General features: G+C 40.3%; 1 protein-coding gene and 1 long non-coding RNA gene across 2 annotated transcripts; one reads left to right on the top strand and one right to left on the bottom strand.

Annotated features, from left to right (window-relative positions):
- Window positions 1-1,195: 1,195 nt before the first annotated feature.
- On the bottom strand, window positions 1,196-5,831 carry enpp4 (ectonucleotide pyrophosphatase/phosphodiesterase 4). Its single transcript, XM_076299637.1, has 4 exons — window positions 5,696-5,831; window positions 3,891-4,774; window positions 3,342-3,512; window positions 1,196-3,181 (listed from the first exon to the last, which is right to left on the bottom strand). Exons 2-4 carry the CDS (start codon window positions 4,729-4,731, stop codon window positions 2,811-2,813), a joined length of 1,383 nt encoding a protein of 460 aa, XP_076155752.1. The 5' UTR covers window positions 4,732-4,774; window positions 5,696-5,831; the 3' UTR covers window positions 1,196-2,810.
- Window positions 5,832-9,512: 3,681 nt separating this feature from the next.
- LOC143139432 (uncharacterized) lies at window positions 9,513-14,197 on the top strand. The gene is made up of 2 exons (XR_012990406.1): window positions 9,513-9,627; window positions 12,210-14,197. It is a non-coding gene; the product is annotated as an uncharacterized LOC143139432 (long non-coding RNA).
- Window positions 14,198-18,871: the final 4,674 nt, after the last annotated feature.

Here is an 18,871-nt window from a genome sequence, read left to right as displayed (position 1 = left end):
GCGCACCTAAATCTCTCTAATTAGAATGAGATATTGTTACCTTCCTAAAATAATGGCTTTTTTGTGTTTTCTGAAAAACGTATGCCATTATTTTAGGAAGGTGACTATATTCAAGTGGCATCTGGCAGATTAGGACAATTCCTGGGAGAGAGAGTAACTACAATTACTGCATTGACATACATTTGTGTGGTGAGGCATGTAAAACATAGATTATGGAAAGGAATCCAAGTGAATGTTCCTCCCAAATTTGTAGAACATGCCACAAGGCATTCTTGAGATATCACATTCACGCTAAAGGGACATACATGTGGACACAGTGACCTTTAACTTTGACCTTTGCCCCCAGAAATCAAATCAGTTGATCTTAGAGTGCAAGTTAACATTCGTACTAAACGTGCCTCAAGGCATTCTTGATACCATGTCACTGGTGGACACAAGAGTATATTGTCTGTTTCCAAGTTGGGAGGCAATCTACATGGATGACATCATTTGTGGCCATCTGTAAGGTGGCTCCTAAATGTCTTGTTTGTGAAAATGTGGCCCGAAGTGGGCAAGTCAGACACCATTTTTAAAGATGGTGGCAGTCAGTTAAGGATATTTTTGGCTGAAGAAGCTAACATTGGCCATTGAAATGAATTGAGGCGGTACTTCGTCCTCGTACTCTCCAGGTCTACATCAGGAGAGGGTTGAAGGAAGGATCTTTGTCTCTATAATACCTCCATGGATTAAACACCAACCCAAGGCTCCCTATGTGTTGCTCATTGAGCTATAGGCTACAGTGGTGATCACCAACAAGCGAGCTGCGAGCTGAGCTCCTGCAAAATGGTATCCTGGACAGAAGATCCACAGTAATAGATCTGCAATAACTGAGGTCAGACAACCTGACACAATACGGCATCAAGTTCAAACAAGAAACCCGTCTTTGCAGACTGCCCACACATGGCGATTGTCTGGATGATGATGGTGATTTTACACTCATTAAAAAAGCAGGGTACTACAAAGACTTAACATTCCGTTTCTTGCAATGGCATATGGTAAATCTAAATCTAGAAGAACGTGGAAATGGGGAAGAAATACATCACCATCCTAAATATGCACAATTTGTCCTTCAAGAAAGGTGTTCTTGAACATGGCTTCTTCTGGGTGCAGGCTATAAGGCTTATAAGTGGTAACAATAAGTGCAGCTACACAAGGCTGTATGGCAATAATGTTTTATTTAAAAAAGCTTTTATTGACCTCATGCCTACTCAGGCTTTCCTTAACTTAAAGCACTATTACTGTCTCCTATATGAAAATAAGTCTTTATAGTTTACAATATGGAGTCATGACCCTGGCCACAATACAGAAAAATGCCAGATAAACCAATATTCTGGTGTAAGCTTCACCATTACTTGTGAAATTGTGCAAGAGTATCGTACCATTGGAAGGGGGTGACAAATAGTGCAGGTAGATAATATATTCTGACAGAAGAACAAAACTGAAACGCTCACTAAGAAGAACACTGCATAACATTCCTTACATAACATAGATGCCCCTTTTCGTTTTATCACATCAAAGCAAGAATAGATTAGACTTAAATAAAGAACAAATATTTTCCTGATATAATATTTCTACAAGGTGTATGGATAAGTCCTTTCACATGCCTGAATAGAGAAGTGCACAATAATGTCCCAAAAGCCTGTCAATATGAAGGTGTGATTAAAAGGGTATTTCCATACATTCTATTAACAGTGAACAGTGATATTTTCAGGCAAGACTTCAAATGTACAAGGAAATGAATGTGTGTGCTCTCATTTACAACTCAAATCAACTGGAAATATAAATACGTAACCTTTTCCAAATAATAAAAAAAGACTAATTCTGAACAGTTCATGCCCTATCTCTGCTTAAAACATTTTCTTTCAGATTTGCTTAGACCTTGTATTATTGTATCAGACACCGACAATGCTATTGTACCAATACTAGCACACATCTGGCCTAAAAAGATTTCAAGTAATTCCAGTGTCTACAAGCAACAAACAATATTAAAGCAAACATTCAAATCTCATGTGACACCTCGTCTTTGGGAGTTTCCAAGTTCCAGCAGACAGTAACTGAAGCATAGCTTCTTAAAAATGTGACCGTGCAAAAAAAATGGCTCAGCTGCACTTAAGTTTAGAGACAAACCAACCTAACATGAATAGCCTCCCACAGTATTCCTTATTAGCAATCTTTAGCAACATAGCGAAAACTTTAAACAAGTAGAAAAGAACTGGAAGAGTCCAAAATATATTGTTATATTATACAATAATCATTTCCAGATAGGCCCTTCTAAAAGTCTCTGGTTGGAGTGGAATTTTATCCTTGAGCATTCTGAGAAAGTTTCAACCGATGTTTCCATGGAAGGAAGTAGCTTAAACTCCATTTATACCAATGGGTCAAACGTTACTAGAAAAAAAACAGAATTAACCTCTGCCGAGTTATTGCTTGTGATATGCAACACAAACTTACTGGTTGACACTAAATGAACACTAAATATTTGTTTACAAGTGGTATAATAGAATATTATAATATCCACAAGTCCTAGCAGTAATGTGCAGAACACTAACACTAAGCAGCGTTGCACCACCCTGCATATACTGAAGTGACGTCATTGCATTCGAATCTTAATACCTGGCTATTGACTGGCCCTCGTCATGGTGTAAATTATTTTGACCTGACAATACGGCAAGTCAGCAGCCTGGTATGAATGGTGTCAGATATACATACGAAACCTAGGTTGAAAACATGGGTTGAACATGTGTACCTTAAAAAGAAAAAAAAGAAGTGCATCAGTCGAGTAGGGGATCATCATCATCATCATCCTGTAGCTCAAGGCGAGCGAAGGGCCGAGAGGGAGAAGGCCCTCTGCTTTTCATAAGCCTGAAGAGGCAGGTCAGTGTGGTGAGCACTATGAGGACTCCAATCACAATGCCCACCGTCACTGCGAGGTCTGCGCAGGTCTCACTTTCGAGCATGCAGCGAACTTTGACAAAGCTGCCGTTGTTGGGCAAGGCTTGGATGCCCAGTAGATGACACATTAACGGGTAGATGTCTATGCTGTTGAAGTTAGACAAGTGATAACCTTTCCGGAAAGCAGGACCATGAGCTGCCAGAAAAGGGTGCATGCTTGGAAGGGAGTTGTCATAGCCATGGTCACCAACTGTAATAAAAAAGGCATTAGTAAACACAGTGTGAATAGACTGTTGCTCATTTTAATAACCTTTTTAACCACACAAGGTTATCCCTTATAATGACATTCCAGATTTTAGATATCTGAAGGATACAAAGGGGTAATGGCAAAACTGCAGAGAGAAGCTTACGTCGAGGAAGCGAGCCATTCTGCACAATGGTCCATCCTTCTTCAGCCACGAGGATGATGGGCTGAATCCTTTCATTGTACTTGTAGTGCAATCTCTCTGGTATGTTTTCCTTCATATATACCTTCATTTGAGGGTGGCACTTGTTCAGCAGATTGTAGACCCTGGAAACATCTGTGAAAATATTTTGAATGAGAGTTGCATCGGGATGTACGTCAGCAATAAATGCACATGCTAGTATTTTGTCAACAGCCACTTTGTTTGTGGTTTTAATGCAATGTGCGGACATGTGGACCAACTCTTGAAGAAGAATCTCTGGTATCAGGTCTCGGTGACAGTTAACCTATAAGTTAGCAGAACAGTTTTGTAACGGCTTAGTGTGTGGACACATTTAGGTTTAGATGGAATAAACTTCCATGCATTTTGGCATTTTGAATAAAGGCCCAATGAGGCTACTATGCAGAGAGCCTTTGTTGATTACTGATACTGGACTGGTAGTCCAAAGTGTCTGTGTTGTGTTGGAAATGTGTTTACATATGCAGTGGAACTTACTGTTAAGAGGCATGATGGCAGCTACAGGGGTGAGGTCCACCACTGAGTAGTCGGTCCGATTGAGGCAGTTGTCCAGCTTGATGAGCCGCTCTTCGGAGCACTGAGTCATGCCGTGATCACTGGTCAGGATCACATTAATCTTCCCCCACAGGTTGGCCTGCTGGAGCTGTTCCATTAGCAAGCCTATGTTGTTGTCCACCTCTTTCAAGGCCTTGGCCATCTCTACAGTGTTGTTTGGGCCGTACCTGTGGCCTGACCGGTCTGGTTCCTCCCAATAAAGAGCAGCAAACCTAACATCCGAGTCATCTTTCAGCCACTTGGTTAGGTTTCCGATCCTCTCTTGGAAAGTCACTTTGGGACTGTAGGGGAAGAAATGGGTTGCTGTGCTGTTCTTGATCTTCAGGTCGGAGCCCGGCCACATGGCAGCAGCTGACTTATAGCCAGAGTTCTGCACAGACACCCAGATAGGTGTGGCTTCTTCCCACCAGGAGGGATCGGTGTCTCCTATGGTAAAGGTCTTATGGGTCTGTGGATCATACATTCGGCTGGCCAGAATGCCATGGCTCTCGGCATACAACCCAGTGACTAGGCTGTAATGGTTGGGAAATGTTTTTGTTGTGAAGACATTAGTGAGGTAGCCCACACGAACACCATCAGAGACAAATTTTTGAAAGTGTGGAAAGGAATACGTCTTCAAATAGTCCGCCCGGAAACCATCAAAGGATACAAGCAGTAAGGGATGGGTCACTGGTGTGGACTGCTTCTCAGTGTCATTTCCTCTGTGCTCTGAAGTAGCAAATCCACAGCAGACAGCTAACCAAAGCAGTTGATGAATCAACATCCTGTGTGCGTGTGGGAGACTGAGGCAGTCACCTTCAAGAACTCTAAAAATATAGACAGGTGGGAGGTAAGACCAGGGAGAAACCATTTTTGCCAACGTCAAGCAAGAAATTACGGTTTAAGCCAATTTGCATAGAGTAGCCGACTACTCAGGCTTAAAAAGATGTTCCTCTGGTGCTTTTCAGTTTGGGGATCCTATGGTTGAGCCATGGGGATCCATGGTTGAGCATTGTTGAACAGATCTGGGACACTCAGGAGGAGGGTAACTCAATAACAATTTGAAGTTTTATCACAATGACTGAACAACTAGCCATTTTTAACTAGGCTAATGCCCCCTGAGTGCCTCAGATTTAACTATGTGCAACAACAGTTTGATCATTTGACTAAATTCAGGAAGCCACTCGTAGGCCTAAGGTTAACGTTACTCAGTCTGTGTAAGACATATTTTGAGAAAAGACCGCAAGAATGAATTGCAACTGCTCAACTCAGTTCTGCTTAGTGAAATTACAGCGATATGAACCTAATCACATTATCTGGGTTTACTCAGGAAGATCTGCAGAGGCAACCAATTAAATTACATAACATCCTTAAAATTTGAGTCACACTAACTTGCCGACGAACCCGGTTAACTTACGGAACAAACAGGTGCAACACAATTCTGACTGAACGTTAACGTTAGCCATTTCAAGGAAAACGGAAGAACCACCACAAAGTTCTGTATCAAGCGTCCTGCAATACTCTTAACCAAACTAAAAACATTCGATGGTTAGCACACAGTGGTCGACGCATAATTTACAAATGCTGCATTAATTAAAACGTTAACTAAATGACATTGTCGTTGCTGTAACGTTACCAAAGAGGAGGAAATGCACGTTGAACATTCTGACAGATAGGCCCCTAAACCTACGTTTGCCAAACCTATTGCACAATATCACGGCGATTAACACTAACGCAACCACACTTACCCTTATACTGTCTCTGATTAAACAGCAACAGCATTTACTCGTTTTCCAAACGAGTAGCCTATAGATCACCAGCTAAATACCAGCGATTAGCCTGACATTTCGATGCCGAATGAATATCACCATATCACGTCATTGCTACAACTTCCTCAATTTGTCTTATTGTATGACGTAGACGTCTTGATAGACACGAGGAAGCAGTTGAATTAACCAATAGTAATGCTTTAAATAGAGATAGGCGGTTCCCAAGGTTCAGGTGCAGAACTATCATCTGAATGACAGGACATCTGACTAGGATAAAGAGTAAAAAAAGTTAAATATAGCAGATCTTTCTATGTATTATTGACAACAATCGCTTGTCGTATTTCTTTCCTTGGCTACTGAACTGTAACCTCAAATAAGATAAGATAATTTTTCATTCATCCCTCAACACAAAAAGCAAAGTTCAATATGAAGCATAAATGAAAACAAAATATATCAATAACAATAGGCCTAAATTAATAAATAGCCTACATCCTTATATGATTAATATGACATATTACCGCTGTAAAAGTGTTGTGACATGCCCATCAGAGATAGACCATCCTTTTCCATACCAACTTCACTAGAGGCATGGAGGCAAGTCATGACAGGGGTAGCTGGCTTAATCAGATTAATATAATGAATAAGAGATTTTTTTAAACTATTATGTCCTCAGTTGCATCCATCTTCCTTTCATGGTGAAAAATGGGTTAAGTCTGGACCTATGCCTTTTTTTGTGTATAAATCGAAACACATAGCCTATGCTCGAGTTTGACTTCAAACCAGAGGACAAAATCAGTAGAAGTAAGGCTATGTCAGTGAGATATATAACTGTGAGCTTTTCTACATTCTAAAAAATTGCAAATGGACTTCAGGGCAAGGCTCACCTTTGTCAACGAGGGGTCAGGTCAGACCAATTCATTCTATGGTGTTCACAAGGTTGCCACACTTTACTTCCATTGAACAAAATGAACAATCATCTACCTTTTGCTATGGAGGAATATGATCTCAATCATGAAAAGCCTAATAAAAAATATGTGGGATAATTCTGGCTAGTTGGCAATATTTATATATATATATATATATATATATATATATATATATATATAGATAGATATATATAGATAGATATATGTTTATAGCATTTAACAAAACTCTTTTGACGAAACATTTTGGCAAAAAGTTTATTTATGCTCAAATACCAACTTCGACATTGTGTACTCAAAAACAAACACACACTTCTTTCTAGTTCATAATGGCGCATCATGTTCAGTTCAGCCAACTTGTACCTGCTTGTGCTGAATGATGTATTGATGCTTTGCAAAGTTTCAGGGTTTGCATTGTGAATAAAAATGGAACATGCCAAAAAGAGGCTGTATGTCTGTATTCTCATTTCTGAAGGGAAAAAAGGTAGATTGTCAATCTACCTTTTTTCCTTTTGATAGCCTAGCACTTTTTGTCCAGCACCTGCCTTGGATGTGCGCACCAACAAACTACTTTTCATTTGACGAGCCTTGTTGGACTTTTGGATGCGGCACTCCACCTGACTCCTAATAAGAAAAGGAACGACTACACAATACTTTATCCACCATGTCGGAGCTTTCCAAAACTTTTGAGTTCAAAAAAGCGGACTACATAAGAATCATATTGAAGGACTCTTTATTCACGGACACACCACAAGGTAATGAACCAACCATTTTGATACGCATGGAGAAACTGCAAGAAAAGGAATCTCGTCTTTACCTACACGCAATGACCCTGAGTGATTATCTCAGGACTAAAATGATCCCAAGGGGTCTGAGAATAACTAAAACACCTTTCTTGGGTCAAGAGAACAAGGAATTCAGTGACCGATGGTGTGAAATCCTGAATAAGTGTTCGTTCGATCTCTAACAATTGAGGAAACTTCCACACAACTGTGTAAAGTGAAGAAGGAACTCAGGGAAAGCATAACAGAGAAGGAGAAGTATGAAAAATTGTTGGAAGACTGCGAACAAGATAAAAAGGCACTGGAGGATGAACTAAGAGTTTCAAAGAGAAAGAAGTTTGCAAGAGACAGGGTGGACTACGAGGGGGGCGCTGTATACAGATGGCGACTACCAACTACAAGGGAAGGCCAATCCCAACGTGGATATAGACGTGGACACACAAGAAATGGCACTCCTTCTCATCCCGTGACTCGGAATCTAGCGCAAATGAGGATAATGCACATGTTCCTTTTTTAGGACAGAAACATGGCAAGCAGAAAGGAAGACCCCCGAAACAAAATTACAAAGGAAACACGCCAACGCGGCAAAAGACCCTCAAAGAAATCGATATGCAACTCGGAGCCTACACAGGAATTGAACGTGATCAACTTATCGGGTAAGCCCATCTCAGATACTTGTAGATCTAGTTCAGCCCTCTCAAAAGGCCTGTCTTTTGTTCCGACAACTCAATGCAATGACTAACACCTACATAGACATACAGTGATTTTTTCGTAACCTGAGGCTTAAGGAATTCTTTAATGGCAACACATCTATAGGCCTACTTTAACCTATGACAACGCTGGCTCTACTGATTCTAACGATGTTACCGCCCTCCAGGTGGAGGTGGATATATCGACGTCAATGTTACAGCCTACATCATCTGCTGGTACTACGCAAGGGGGCAGGCGAATTCCCGGAAGTAGAAGCATCGATGTAGCGGTGGTTATCAACTCTCTGCTAACCCCATAGAACGCCCATCCATTTAGGATTTTTTTGAACTCCCATAACTTCATATAACATATATCATGTGCCGATATTTTAGCTTCTGTGTTATCTACATAAACAATAAAAGGCAAAACAAGACTCGACTACCTCGTACGTAACGTTAGGTTCCCGTAAGAAGAATGTTTAGCATGTCCGGTTGAAGGGAAGCTAAGCACTGAAGGGAGATAACCGTATTGTTTGGATAAGAAGCGTAGTCCAGCCAGCACGGAAACTCGTGAACAAAGCTATGTAGCCTACAATAGCATTGTAGCCTATGTTAAGGTAAAGCATAGAGGCAAGTAAACCTAATGGAAAAACAGTAGTTTTACCGTTAGGTAGTCTAACGTTAATCATTTCAGAGGTTTTCGATGGATTGGCGTAGGTCAGAAAAGTGGAAAGAAGATTAGCCTCAAGGCTATAACTTTTTTGTTTTGTTTTACCATGACTGTTTTCGAAGATGATCATGTGTGGTAGTTTCAACATTAACATGACTTGATATCACTTGTGAGTATGATATTAATAATAATACATAAATACATTTTTAACTTTGAAGACTTTGAAGGCGAAGGAAGTGTGAGAAGAATTTCTGTGTAGCCTATCTATCATACGAGTTACAAGATGCAGTTCGATGGCTAACGTCACGAAGTTAAGTGCGAGTCTGCGCAGTACTGGGGGGACCAACTGAAAAATGACTCAGTACCCTCCCATAGACCTCTGAAGTTCGCCTACAAAAAAGCTGCCATCTTTGACATCCGGTATCTGGCGATTTTTCCTATGGGAAAATAACATGGGGATTTTGAATAATCGCACCTGTTAAAGTCTCGTGGGGATGAAAAAGTCTGAAATGCAGACGTTTTCCTTAACACACTTTTGTCCTCTGCCTTCGAGTGGATACTGTGATCTCCGGTAAGTGAAGGCGGCACACTTAAATGTTTGCTACTCCAGAGCTAACTTGCAATGCAATTTGCCATAGGTAGTTAGCTTCAATTAACAACCGGATCTCCTTATATGGGCAAAGATGGCCGTTTTGGATCTTTTTTGTAGGCGAACTTCAGAGGTCTATTGAGAACGACGGAGTCTGTTCGTCCATTTCTTTTACTGTCTATGGTACTACGGGATCCTCAGAATCATCCCAAGATGAACCTGAACACACGTCAATTCAATCAAGGACTCGATTCAGAGGTAAATCTTACTTTATACAGAGCCCGTCTACGGAGAGCCTTGCCACTCCGTATTAAGTCCCATTGTACCGAATTTTGGTTGTAGTTCCACTAGATTTCCACTGGGGGCGATCGCCATGAGTGCAGAATGAATGGGAGTCAATGGAGCTAGACGGCTAAATTTGCCTCTTTCACCTGATTGTCGTTGACAAATCTCAGATTTGATTGTAGTTTGTATAACTTCAACATGGGTTATAGGTCAAAAGTTGAATGAACGAGTACTTATGTCCTTTTGATTTCTTACAGGTTGGGTCGTTGTTGCCCATAACATGCTAGCATTGTGCTAATGAATGACGTCATTGACACGTTTGAAAGGCTTTTTAGAACAATTAAGTGACTTTAAAAAATATAATACTCAACCAAGTGTATTTTCTTTGCCTCCCCTTTCGAAAACAATATTCAAATTACTTTGAAAAAAATTATATCCAGAGAAAAGTGGATTTTGAGGGGTACAGCTCCATAGACCTCCATGCATTCTGCACTCGTGGACGAGCGCCCTCATGTGGAACCACAGAAGGAACTGCAACCAGTTCAGAAACCGGAAGTTTTCCGAGAGTGGCAGTTCTCCCCTTATTAGACATTCTCTGCTTTATACTAGCCTGGGTGTTCCCATGCTGCCTTGCGCGCGATTTGATTCACGCTGCTAAGGCAGCCTGGAGACCATGGAGCAAATTTTCGCCTGAGATAGGAGATCAATCACAGAACAAGGGGGAAAGCAAGACGATGATGAGCTATGCACAGACGATAGATATCCGTGGCACCCAATAAACGGATCTGGGCATTTTTTTTCAAATACGAGAAAATGAACGCTTGGTTCCCAGACCACGTCTCATTGAGAAGTGGTGGCGCTAGCCAGGCTAACTTTATACCTCCAAAACATTGAAACCCTTCTCTGGATACATTTTGCAGATTGGTGGAACATGACATAGCGGCTGCAATACGCAACAAGACAGATAATAAAGTTAGAAATAACTTAACTAGAATTCAAAGGCAAGAATTGAGGACATTACAAAAGGATAAAGATTTGATTAAACAAAGTGCAGATAAATGCGGGGCCATTGTGATCTTAAACCGTGATTGTTACGTGAGGGAAATACAGAACCAGCTAAAAAACTCAAAATGTTATAGGAAATTGGAATCTGACCCTACCTTGAAATTCAGGAACCAGCTGCATGAAAAATTAAACCAACAAATGGAGATGGGACATAAACAAACATGAACATGCATACATGAAGGTGGATTACCCTATCAGTGATGCGCGGTCTGCCCGAAATTAAGCGGTCACCCGCGGTTATGAGTCATAAACAAAATATTTTAATGATATTCGGGTCATTTGCGGGCGGGTCAGTTAAAATTAATTAAATATATATGTTCTACAAATAGGCCTACTTAAAATATCACGAGAAAGCTAGCATCAATACAGTAAAGCATCAATACAGTAAAGTCAACAGTAAAGAAGCAAGACGCGAGTTAAAATAATAAAGACACCCCTTCAGGAAAAGCGATATAGGCTATGGTTATGGTCTAGGCCTACTTCTTGCGAAGCCATTTAAAAGTATGACAGCCAAAACGGGCAGCCTGCAGGAATAAATGTTATGGCACAGACTACACAGCCATATCTACCGGTATGTATAGGTTCGCGCATGCATAAAAGTTAGTAGTAAAGCTTTGTGTTTCATTCAGCATTATAAACCAGTTCTTACGCTAACGTTTTGACCAGCAATGTATCTCTCTTGCCTACCTCGCCTCACCATTTCTGTTTTCGAAAGAAAGATGTATGTCCATGGCCTTCAAATCTTATCCTAGTGTTCTTATCCTTTGTGCGTTGCGTGCGTGCTTGCGCTCTTATTCTCATTCTTTCTCCTGCGCAAACATTATGTCCTGCATGCTTACTGCGTGTAGTTCTACTGCATCAAGTTTCGTAAATAAATTAGTTTGTTTTTACAGAAATGGCCTACTGTCACACTGCATGCAGCCTATAACCAAAAGCACACATTTTGTAAATAAGCGGGTCGGATCGCGGGTCGGGTATAATTTTGTCCTAATTAATATTCGCGGTCCGAGTTGCGGTCGGGTTGATTAAAATATCGGGCGACCGCGGGCCGCTTGTGACCAAACCCGCGCAACACTGTACCCTATTACTCCAGTGTTCTATACTCTCCCTAAAATCCATAAAGTGTTTACAGATACACCACCTGGACGCCCCATTGGTGCGGCTATTGGCTCCCTGACTGAAAAAATCTCATTATTTGTAGACCATACTTTACAATCTTTGGTCGTCGAGCTCCCTTCATATGTGAAAGATTCCATGGATTTTATTAAAATGATCCACTCTGTAAAATTTAAAAATTCCCAACAACTCCTGTAACAATGGACATTGAGTCATTATACACAAACGTCCCCTTCCAGGGTGGTTTACAGTCTACAAAATCTTTCTTGGAGAAAAGGACTATCAATAGCCCAAAAACTGAATGCCTTCTTGATCTGATTGAGTGTGTCTTAACATGTAACTATTTCTTATTTGGCACTGATTTCTATCTCCAGATCTCTGGCGTGGCGATGGGATCTAAAATGTCCCCCAGCTTTGCGTGGGACTGTTCGAATCAGAGGTGATCTTCGACACACAAAAGAATCCCTACATACAGAACATATCCTATTGGAAACGGTACCTGGACGATATTTTTTTCATATGGGAAGGGGATGAGACCCAACTAAAAGAATTTCATAGATACATGTGTGAAAGCAATCAACATCTAAATTTCATGTCTGTGGATGAGTCAAAAATGAATTTCTTGGACATCTTAGTAATAAGGGAAGGAAATACTCTAAAAACTAATCTGTATCATAAGAGCACCGATAGAAACTCTTTACTTCATGGGGAGTCATATCACCCAACGTCTCTTAAGAAAAACCTCCCCATATCACAGTTCAATAGAATCAGGAGAATTTGTAGTTCAGATGAGGACTATCAGATAAAATCTACCATACTGAAGGATCGATTCAAAACAAGGGGATACAAAGAACATTGGATCACAGAAGCCTCTAATAGATTTGATAAAATCTGAGAGTCTGAGCAGGAAAAGAGCCCAGAATCAAGTGCCTAGGATTACTTGCTGCGTCCAGTTCTCTCCCATCGCTAAAGATATTGAACGGACTATTAAAAAACATTGGCATATTGTGGACACAGACCCGACACTGAGACAGATCTTTCAAGGACCACCACGTGTTGTCTATAAGAGACAGCCCAACCTCCGCAACATGCTTGTTAGGGCGGACTTACCTCCTTCTCCCCCCACACACTTTCTCAGCAATGTCCAATCGGGAAACTATAAATGTGGAAATTGTCAACAATGCAACTTCACATACAAGACACACACATTCAATCACCCACACACAGGAAAGAAGTACAGAATTAAGGGCATCATCTCGTGTCAAACAAAAAATGTAATATATATGCTGTTTTGCCCCTGTGGATTTGCCTATGTGGGTAAAACCACAAGAGCACTCAAAACCAGGATAACAGAACATAGATCCGCAATTCGTAATCAGGATATGAAAAGTTCAGTGGCAGTCCACTTTAAAGAGGCTAGACATAATGTGGCTGCTCTAAAATACATCGGAATAGAATCTATTAAGAGTCCCCGGAGGGGGGGCCATATTGACACTCTACTTCTTAAACGTGAACTATACTGTATTTACACATTGGACACAATGTCACATAAAGGGTTACATGAAGACTTCAGTATTAGGCCCTTTCTGTAACTGATTATGTGATTTTTTAGCCTGGGTGTTCCCATGCTGCCTTGCGCGCGATTTGATTCACGCTGCTAAGGCAGCCTGGAGACCATGGAGCAAATTTTCGCCTGAGATAGGCGACTAATCACAGAACAAGGGGGAAAGCAAGACGATGATGAGCTATGCACAGACGCATTTGATAGACATCCGTGGCACCCAATAAACGGATCTGGGCATTTTTTTCAAATACGAGAAAATGAACGTTTGGTTCCCAGACCACGTCTCATTGAGAAGTGGTGGCGCTAGCCAGGCTAGTGATGTTGTGTCTCGACTCGACTGTGTGAATTGCTATTCGGATATGGTTATATATTATATTTTATAAATGTGAATGTAGTCTCCTTTATATAAGTGTATGATTAGTAACCTGTAGACTGAATAGACGCCAATATCATGTTTACTTATTATGACGGCCTAATGCGGCCTGATACACAGCCAAGTATTCTGATAGAGTGGAAGCTTGTACTTATTTATATATTAAAAAAAAATTTACAAAGTATATTATATAAATGTTTTTCTATAAGTACATGCTTTTTGTAGATATTATGACGTTGTGTATATATGTATATAAATGTTTTGTAAATCTATGTAATTATAGCCTATCACTCTGATGGGTCATGTGACCTTTTGTACTTGTTTAAATATGGCGACAGTCTGTCTGATATTCAAGTCTGATGAAGAGCGTATAAGCTCGAAACGTTACACACGGGTGAATAAGTCAATTAAAATTCCTGATGGGAGCAAGTGTGCGGACAGTCTACCTTTTTTCCTTTTGATTAGCCTAGCACTTTTTGTCCAACACCTGCCTTAGATGTGTGCACCAACAAACTACTTTTAATTTGTATTCTCATTTCTTAAATGCAACTTTCCACCCCAACTGACCAGACTGATGGCGTATAGTGTGGATCTCATTTATTTCCCTGGCTCACTTAATTTCCCTCAGGATGATTAAAGTAGGCCTATATCTTAACATAGTCATATTTATTTATACATAAAATGTTTAGCGTGAGATATAATAGCCACAGCCATTCAAATGAGGCTCACATGAAGTTTGCATGTTGTCCTGATTTGCACCCTATGATGAGCATAGCATTGAGGAGTTCTGGAGAGAATAAAGACCTGCCAGAAATTCCTCAATGGTGTCTAGGCAACGCCCCCTCTCCGACACCACACCCCTTCCCACTACAAATCCCAGATGAAAGCTTTGAGTCAGAGAGGTTGAGATGCGACTCTAGGAAAAAGCTTAAGCCAGGGTTATAGGAATCACACATGTCCTGGTAAGTGTCTGCTTATGTCTTCCTTTGCCAAAACATGACACTAACAAAGCAAATGTGGATTTTGCACTGTGGATTGCTGACTGCTATGAATCTACTTAGGCCTACATATTTAGTGAATTAGTGCAATAGTGAATTCATGCAAAATATTCAAATTGTAGCAAAGAAGTATGGATGCATCTGAAGTGTTTAATAGTGGGCTTCTGTGAGAATTTGAAAATGAATTACCAATGACTGACTAATAGGCACAGCATGGTTTGGTAATGGTCACTCATCCTAAAACTAATTTCTCACACCAGAGCTCAAGAGAGAAATACTCTGATACAGCCTAAAGACTTCATGGGCAGATCCGATATTTAAAATTTATACAAGTTTTACACATGCAATAATATTGCTTATTAAGTATTAAAGACAATGGGACAAGATGATTCTACTCTGAGTGTTGGCTATCCTCTTACAGGAGGAACAATCATAGACCAAAGTATATGACAATTGTTATGCTGTTTCAATTGGCTTTAAGCTTGGCTTACAAACCAACGACCAACTCATCATGCAATAGGTTATATGTGACATGATTGATCATAGCATTAAAATATAATGTAGCTACTTCAAAGGTTAAGTTGTCTAAAATTGGACAGGTTAAACTTCATTCTGTTCACTGTTTGTTTGACCTGCTGCTTGAAACTAAGTTGTGAATCAAATATCATTCCTAGGTATTTAAATTCATGCACAACCTCAAGCTTAACCCCACGCACCAGAATGTTGGGGTATTGGGGCTTGCCCTTTTTGAAAAATACACACAGACTGTCTTTGACAAATTGAGGTGTTGATGAGAACTCTCCTGTTAGTTACATATTACTCATGACAGCTGTCAGTTTTTGTGAAACCTGATTTTTGTCTTTAGCGTGTACATAACTGCATCATCAGCGTGCATTTGGCAGGTTACATGTGGTGGACAGCATCTTGACTTAATTATTTATATAAAGACTATGGGCCCTATTATCGTAGTCTAACACATGGTCACTGGCGAAAAGCTTGTTTAAATTTAGTAGGATGTCCAGTCCACATTGGGAGTGTTTTCGTTATCAAACGTCGGGCGGATGGCACAACAAGGCGTTCCGAAGTTTCTTAATCAGTCATGGGTGTGTTTTGGGCATATAACATCATTTAAATCAATGAGAATCATATCTGTCATTCCCTTTAACAGCAAGCAGCGCAACCTCAAACAGCGCATCTGTATTTTGATAGTCAGCGGCACATTTGAAGGAATCTGCTTGCACGCAAGACCATGTGGAAGTTATTCCACTAAACCATGCTTTACCAAAACCTAGCCTACACACATTTGCACTCGTCTATTATTTGAACTCATTGGCAAAGTGAAACTAACTTCACCGTGGTGTCAGTCAATGACAAAACAGTTAATTACTTTCACTATTGACTGACAATGGGTTACCAAAAACATAGCCTGGAAAAAGCAACACTTACCCCAATAATGTTCGAATGACTGAATAAAAAACATTTATCCTGCAGAGGAGTTGCTGCTTCTATCTCGTGACAGTGCGTCTTCAGCTGTGCTTCATATTTGCCTCTGGCCTAATCACTTTTATCCGTCATTACCAATTTGCAAATGATGATGAATAACTACTCATTGTGAGATGTATTTCATAATATCTTTATTCTAATTATGTTTCCCATTGTAATCGTGTAATTTTTTATGTTTTGCATGGAAATGCACTGGTGCGTGTTCGTGGATGAGAGAAGCAGGGTGTGTTGGGCAACCGCCCATATCACATAAAGCACTCTTAAAATAACATAAAAATAACTCTCCATGGATTTCTGACTAGGTTTGTCTTGGTCAGTGGCGTAATGCGTTTTAGGTAGTATAGCGATTTTTAGATAATTCGCCAGACCCCTCCTTAGGTCGTTAATTACCACACCCCTTGGCACGTTGCTCAATAAAAGAGAAGATAAGAATAAACTTTGCGCTGGGATAATAAAACGCCAATGAACTAAATTTAAATAGGCTTATTATTTTTAACTAATAATGTTATAGGCCACTTCTTAAAGTCGTTTTGAACGAAAGTGTCTGCCTGATATCATTAATATAAACATAAAAAGTATTTTGTATATGAGGTTTTTTTTATTATAAAAGTGATATTATTATTGATATTGGAATTATTAGACTTGGTCACTTAAGTGTCAAAATCATAAACATAACTACCCATAAACATAAATTGTGAGGATTTTCATGTAAAACCAGAGGTGACAATGAACTAAATTTAAATGTAGTTACAATTAATATGAAAGCTAGACTATGATGTGTGTAGCTTTGTAGTGAACAAAGTAGCCTACTTGGCGAGAAAGAGGCAAAAAAGGTTGTCGGTGGTTATCGCACTAGGGGGCGATAGTTGCAAAATTGTCCCAGAGCCGTTATTGTCCGGAAACTTGCGCAGTGCGCACTCCTTTAGTGAATGATTTCCTGTGTGTTCATAAATGTTTTTTTTGATAGTGGTATTGTGATGTTTTGGTCTATTGTTTTTGGTATTTTTGAGTCAGAAATGATATTTCGATTGTGTTAGGTTTAATAATCGCTATGTTTGAACATATCTGTCTAAAAAGTGTTAGCGAAGATTAGGATGCCACAAAAAACACTGCCTTACCGCACATGGTTAGATGTGCAGACTAGGGCTGAACGATTTATTGCATTTGCATAATATCGCGATATGATGAAACACGATTTTCAAACCGCAAAGGCTGCGATTTGTAATATGTGACGTCACCGAAACGCATTTATACTTGCGCTTGCCGACTCGCCACCGACTCTTCTCACCGACCACTGAAGAAGCAAAAAACGTAAACAAGAGGACCAGCTAACAGTGTCAAGAAAGGTCTGATCAGTAGAGCTACTTTGGTTAAAAATAAACCTCTTCATTACCTTTTGCTCGAACCTACCATGTCCCTGGTTCTAGTTCATAATTCCCCTGTGCTGCTACTCTGGCTGGTAACTTCGTTCACTTTTCCAGCTGACGATTAAAACTCCACGACTGTTTAGGCTGCACAGCAGCCATTCACCTGTGCACTGGGGACTTTGTTTACTGGAGTACAGTGACAGTGGGGGCATTTGCGATATCCAAGGGGGTTGGCGGCACAAACATTTCATCTCTGAGGTAAATGAATTGATGCATAATGTTATCCCAGCTGTTCTAACATTAGCTTACCAGCTAAGGCTCTAGGCTACATACATGCTGCTAACTGCTGATAACTTTGCCTGTTTAAAGAGTTTTGTCTCTGTGATTGGCTTTGTTGTGATATGAACAAACTAGTTAATTTGCATGCATGCGTATTGCGCTGCGGTCTTGATGATGCTAACCTTTAGTTAACACTGAGCCGAACGGTCATTCGGCCGCATTTATTTGCGCTACAACAATCTACAGTAGTTTGTTCCGATTCACGTGCAAGTAGCCTACAGAGGAGAGGAGCGGGTCTGTGTGTGTGTGTGTGTGGGCGCGCGTGTATGAAGAGCACAGGACAAGGAGAAGCCGTGTCAGTGCCACTACATGTAGACCTATTTGTTAACTAACGAAAGAAGGTCATATCTACATGAAATAGAAACGAATCAGAATCATTAAATGTTTACAAGGCTGGAAGTTCAACAAATATAGGTCTACTAATGTGATTAAAGTAGCCTAGTTAAATAAAAAATATTTCATTCATCAATCTTATTCAATGACCTAATGCCATCATAACATAGGCCTGGGCTCCAGGAAAGAACAGTTTATGTTTAACTTATCTAATTTTGTATTAGTCATACTATAAAATAATATATTGCTTGTCTTTGTTGAATAAGACAGAAGATAAAGAGCTTAAAAATAATCGCATATCGCATCGCAATCGCAATATTGGTGAGAAAAATCGCAATTAGATTTTTTTCCAAAATCGTTCACCCCTAGTGCAGACCGAACAAAGTAGTGCCAGTGATCACCACTCAGAGAAGACTGCACAATGGGGCCCCAGCCTTCAACCGAGAATATCATCTGGCACTGACACGATCTTCCATACCCCATATCACAGGTCACCCAGGTAACCCCAGGTTCGAACTCGTGACCTTGTGATTGGGAATCGGCACCGCTAACCATTGTC

Source organism: Alosa pseudoharengus, unplaced genomic scaffold (genome assembly GCF_046254945.1).
Source record: "Alosa pseudoharengus isolate Yale_2024_CS ecotype anadromous, Long Island Sound unplaced genomic scaffold, YU_APseudo_1.1 YU_APseudo_1.1_scf_22, whole genome shotgun sequence".
Taxonomy (NCBI): Eukaryota; Metazoa; Chordata; class Actinopteri; order Clupeiformes; family Clupeidae; genus Alosa; species Alosa pseudoharengus.
This window is presented reverse-complemented; position numbering and strand designations above follow the sequence as displayed.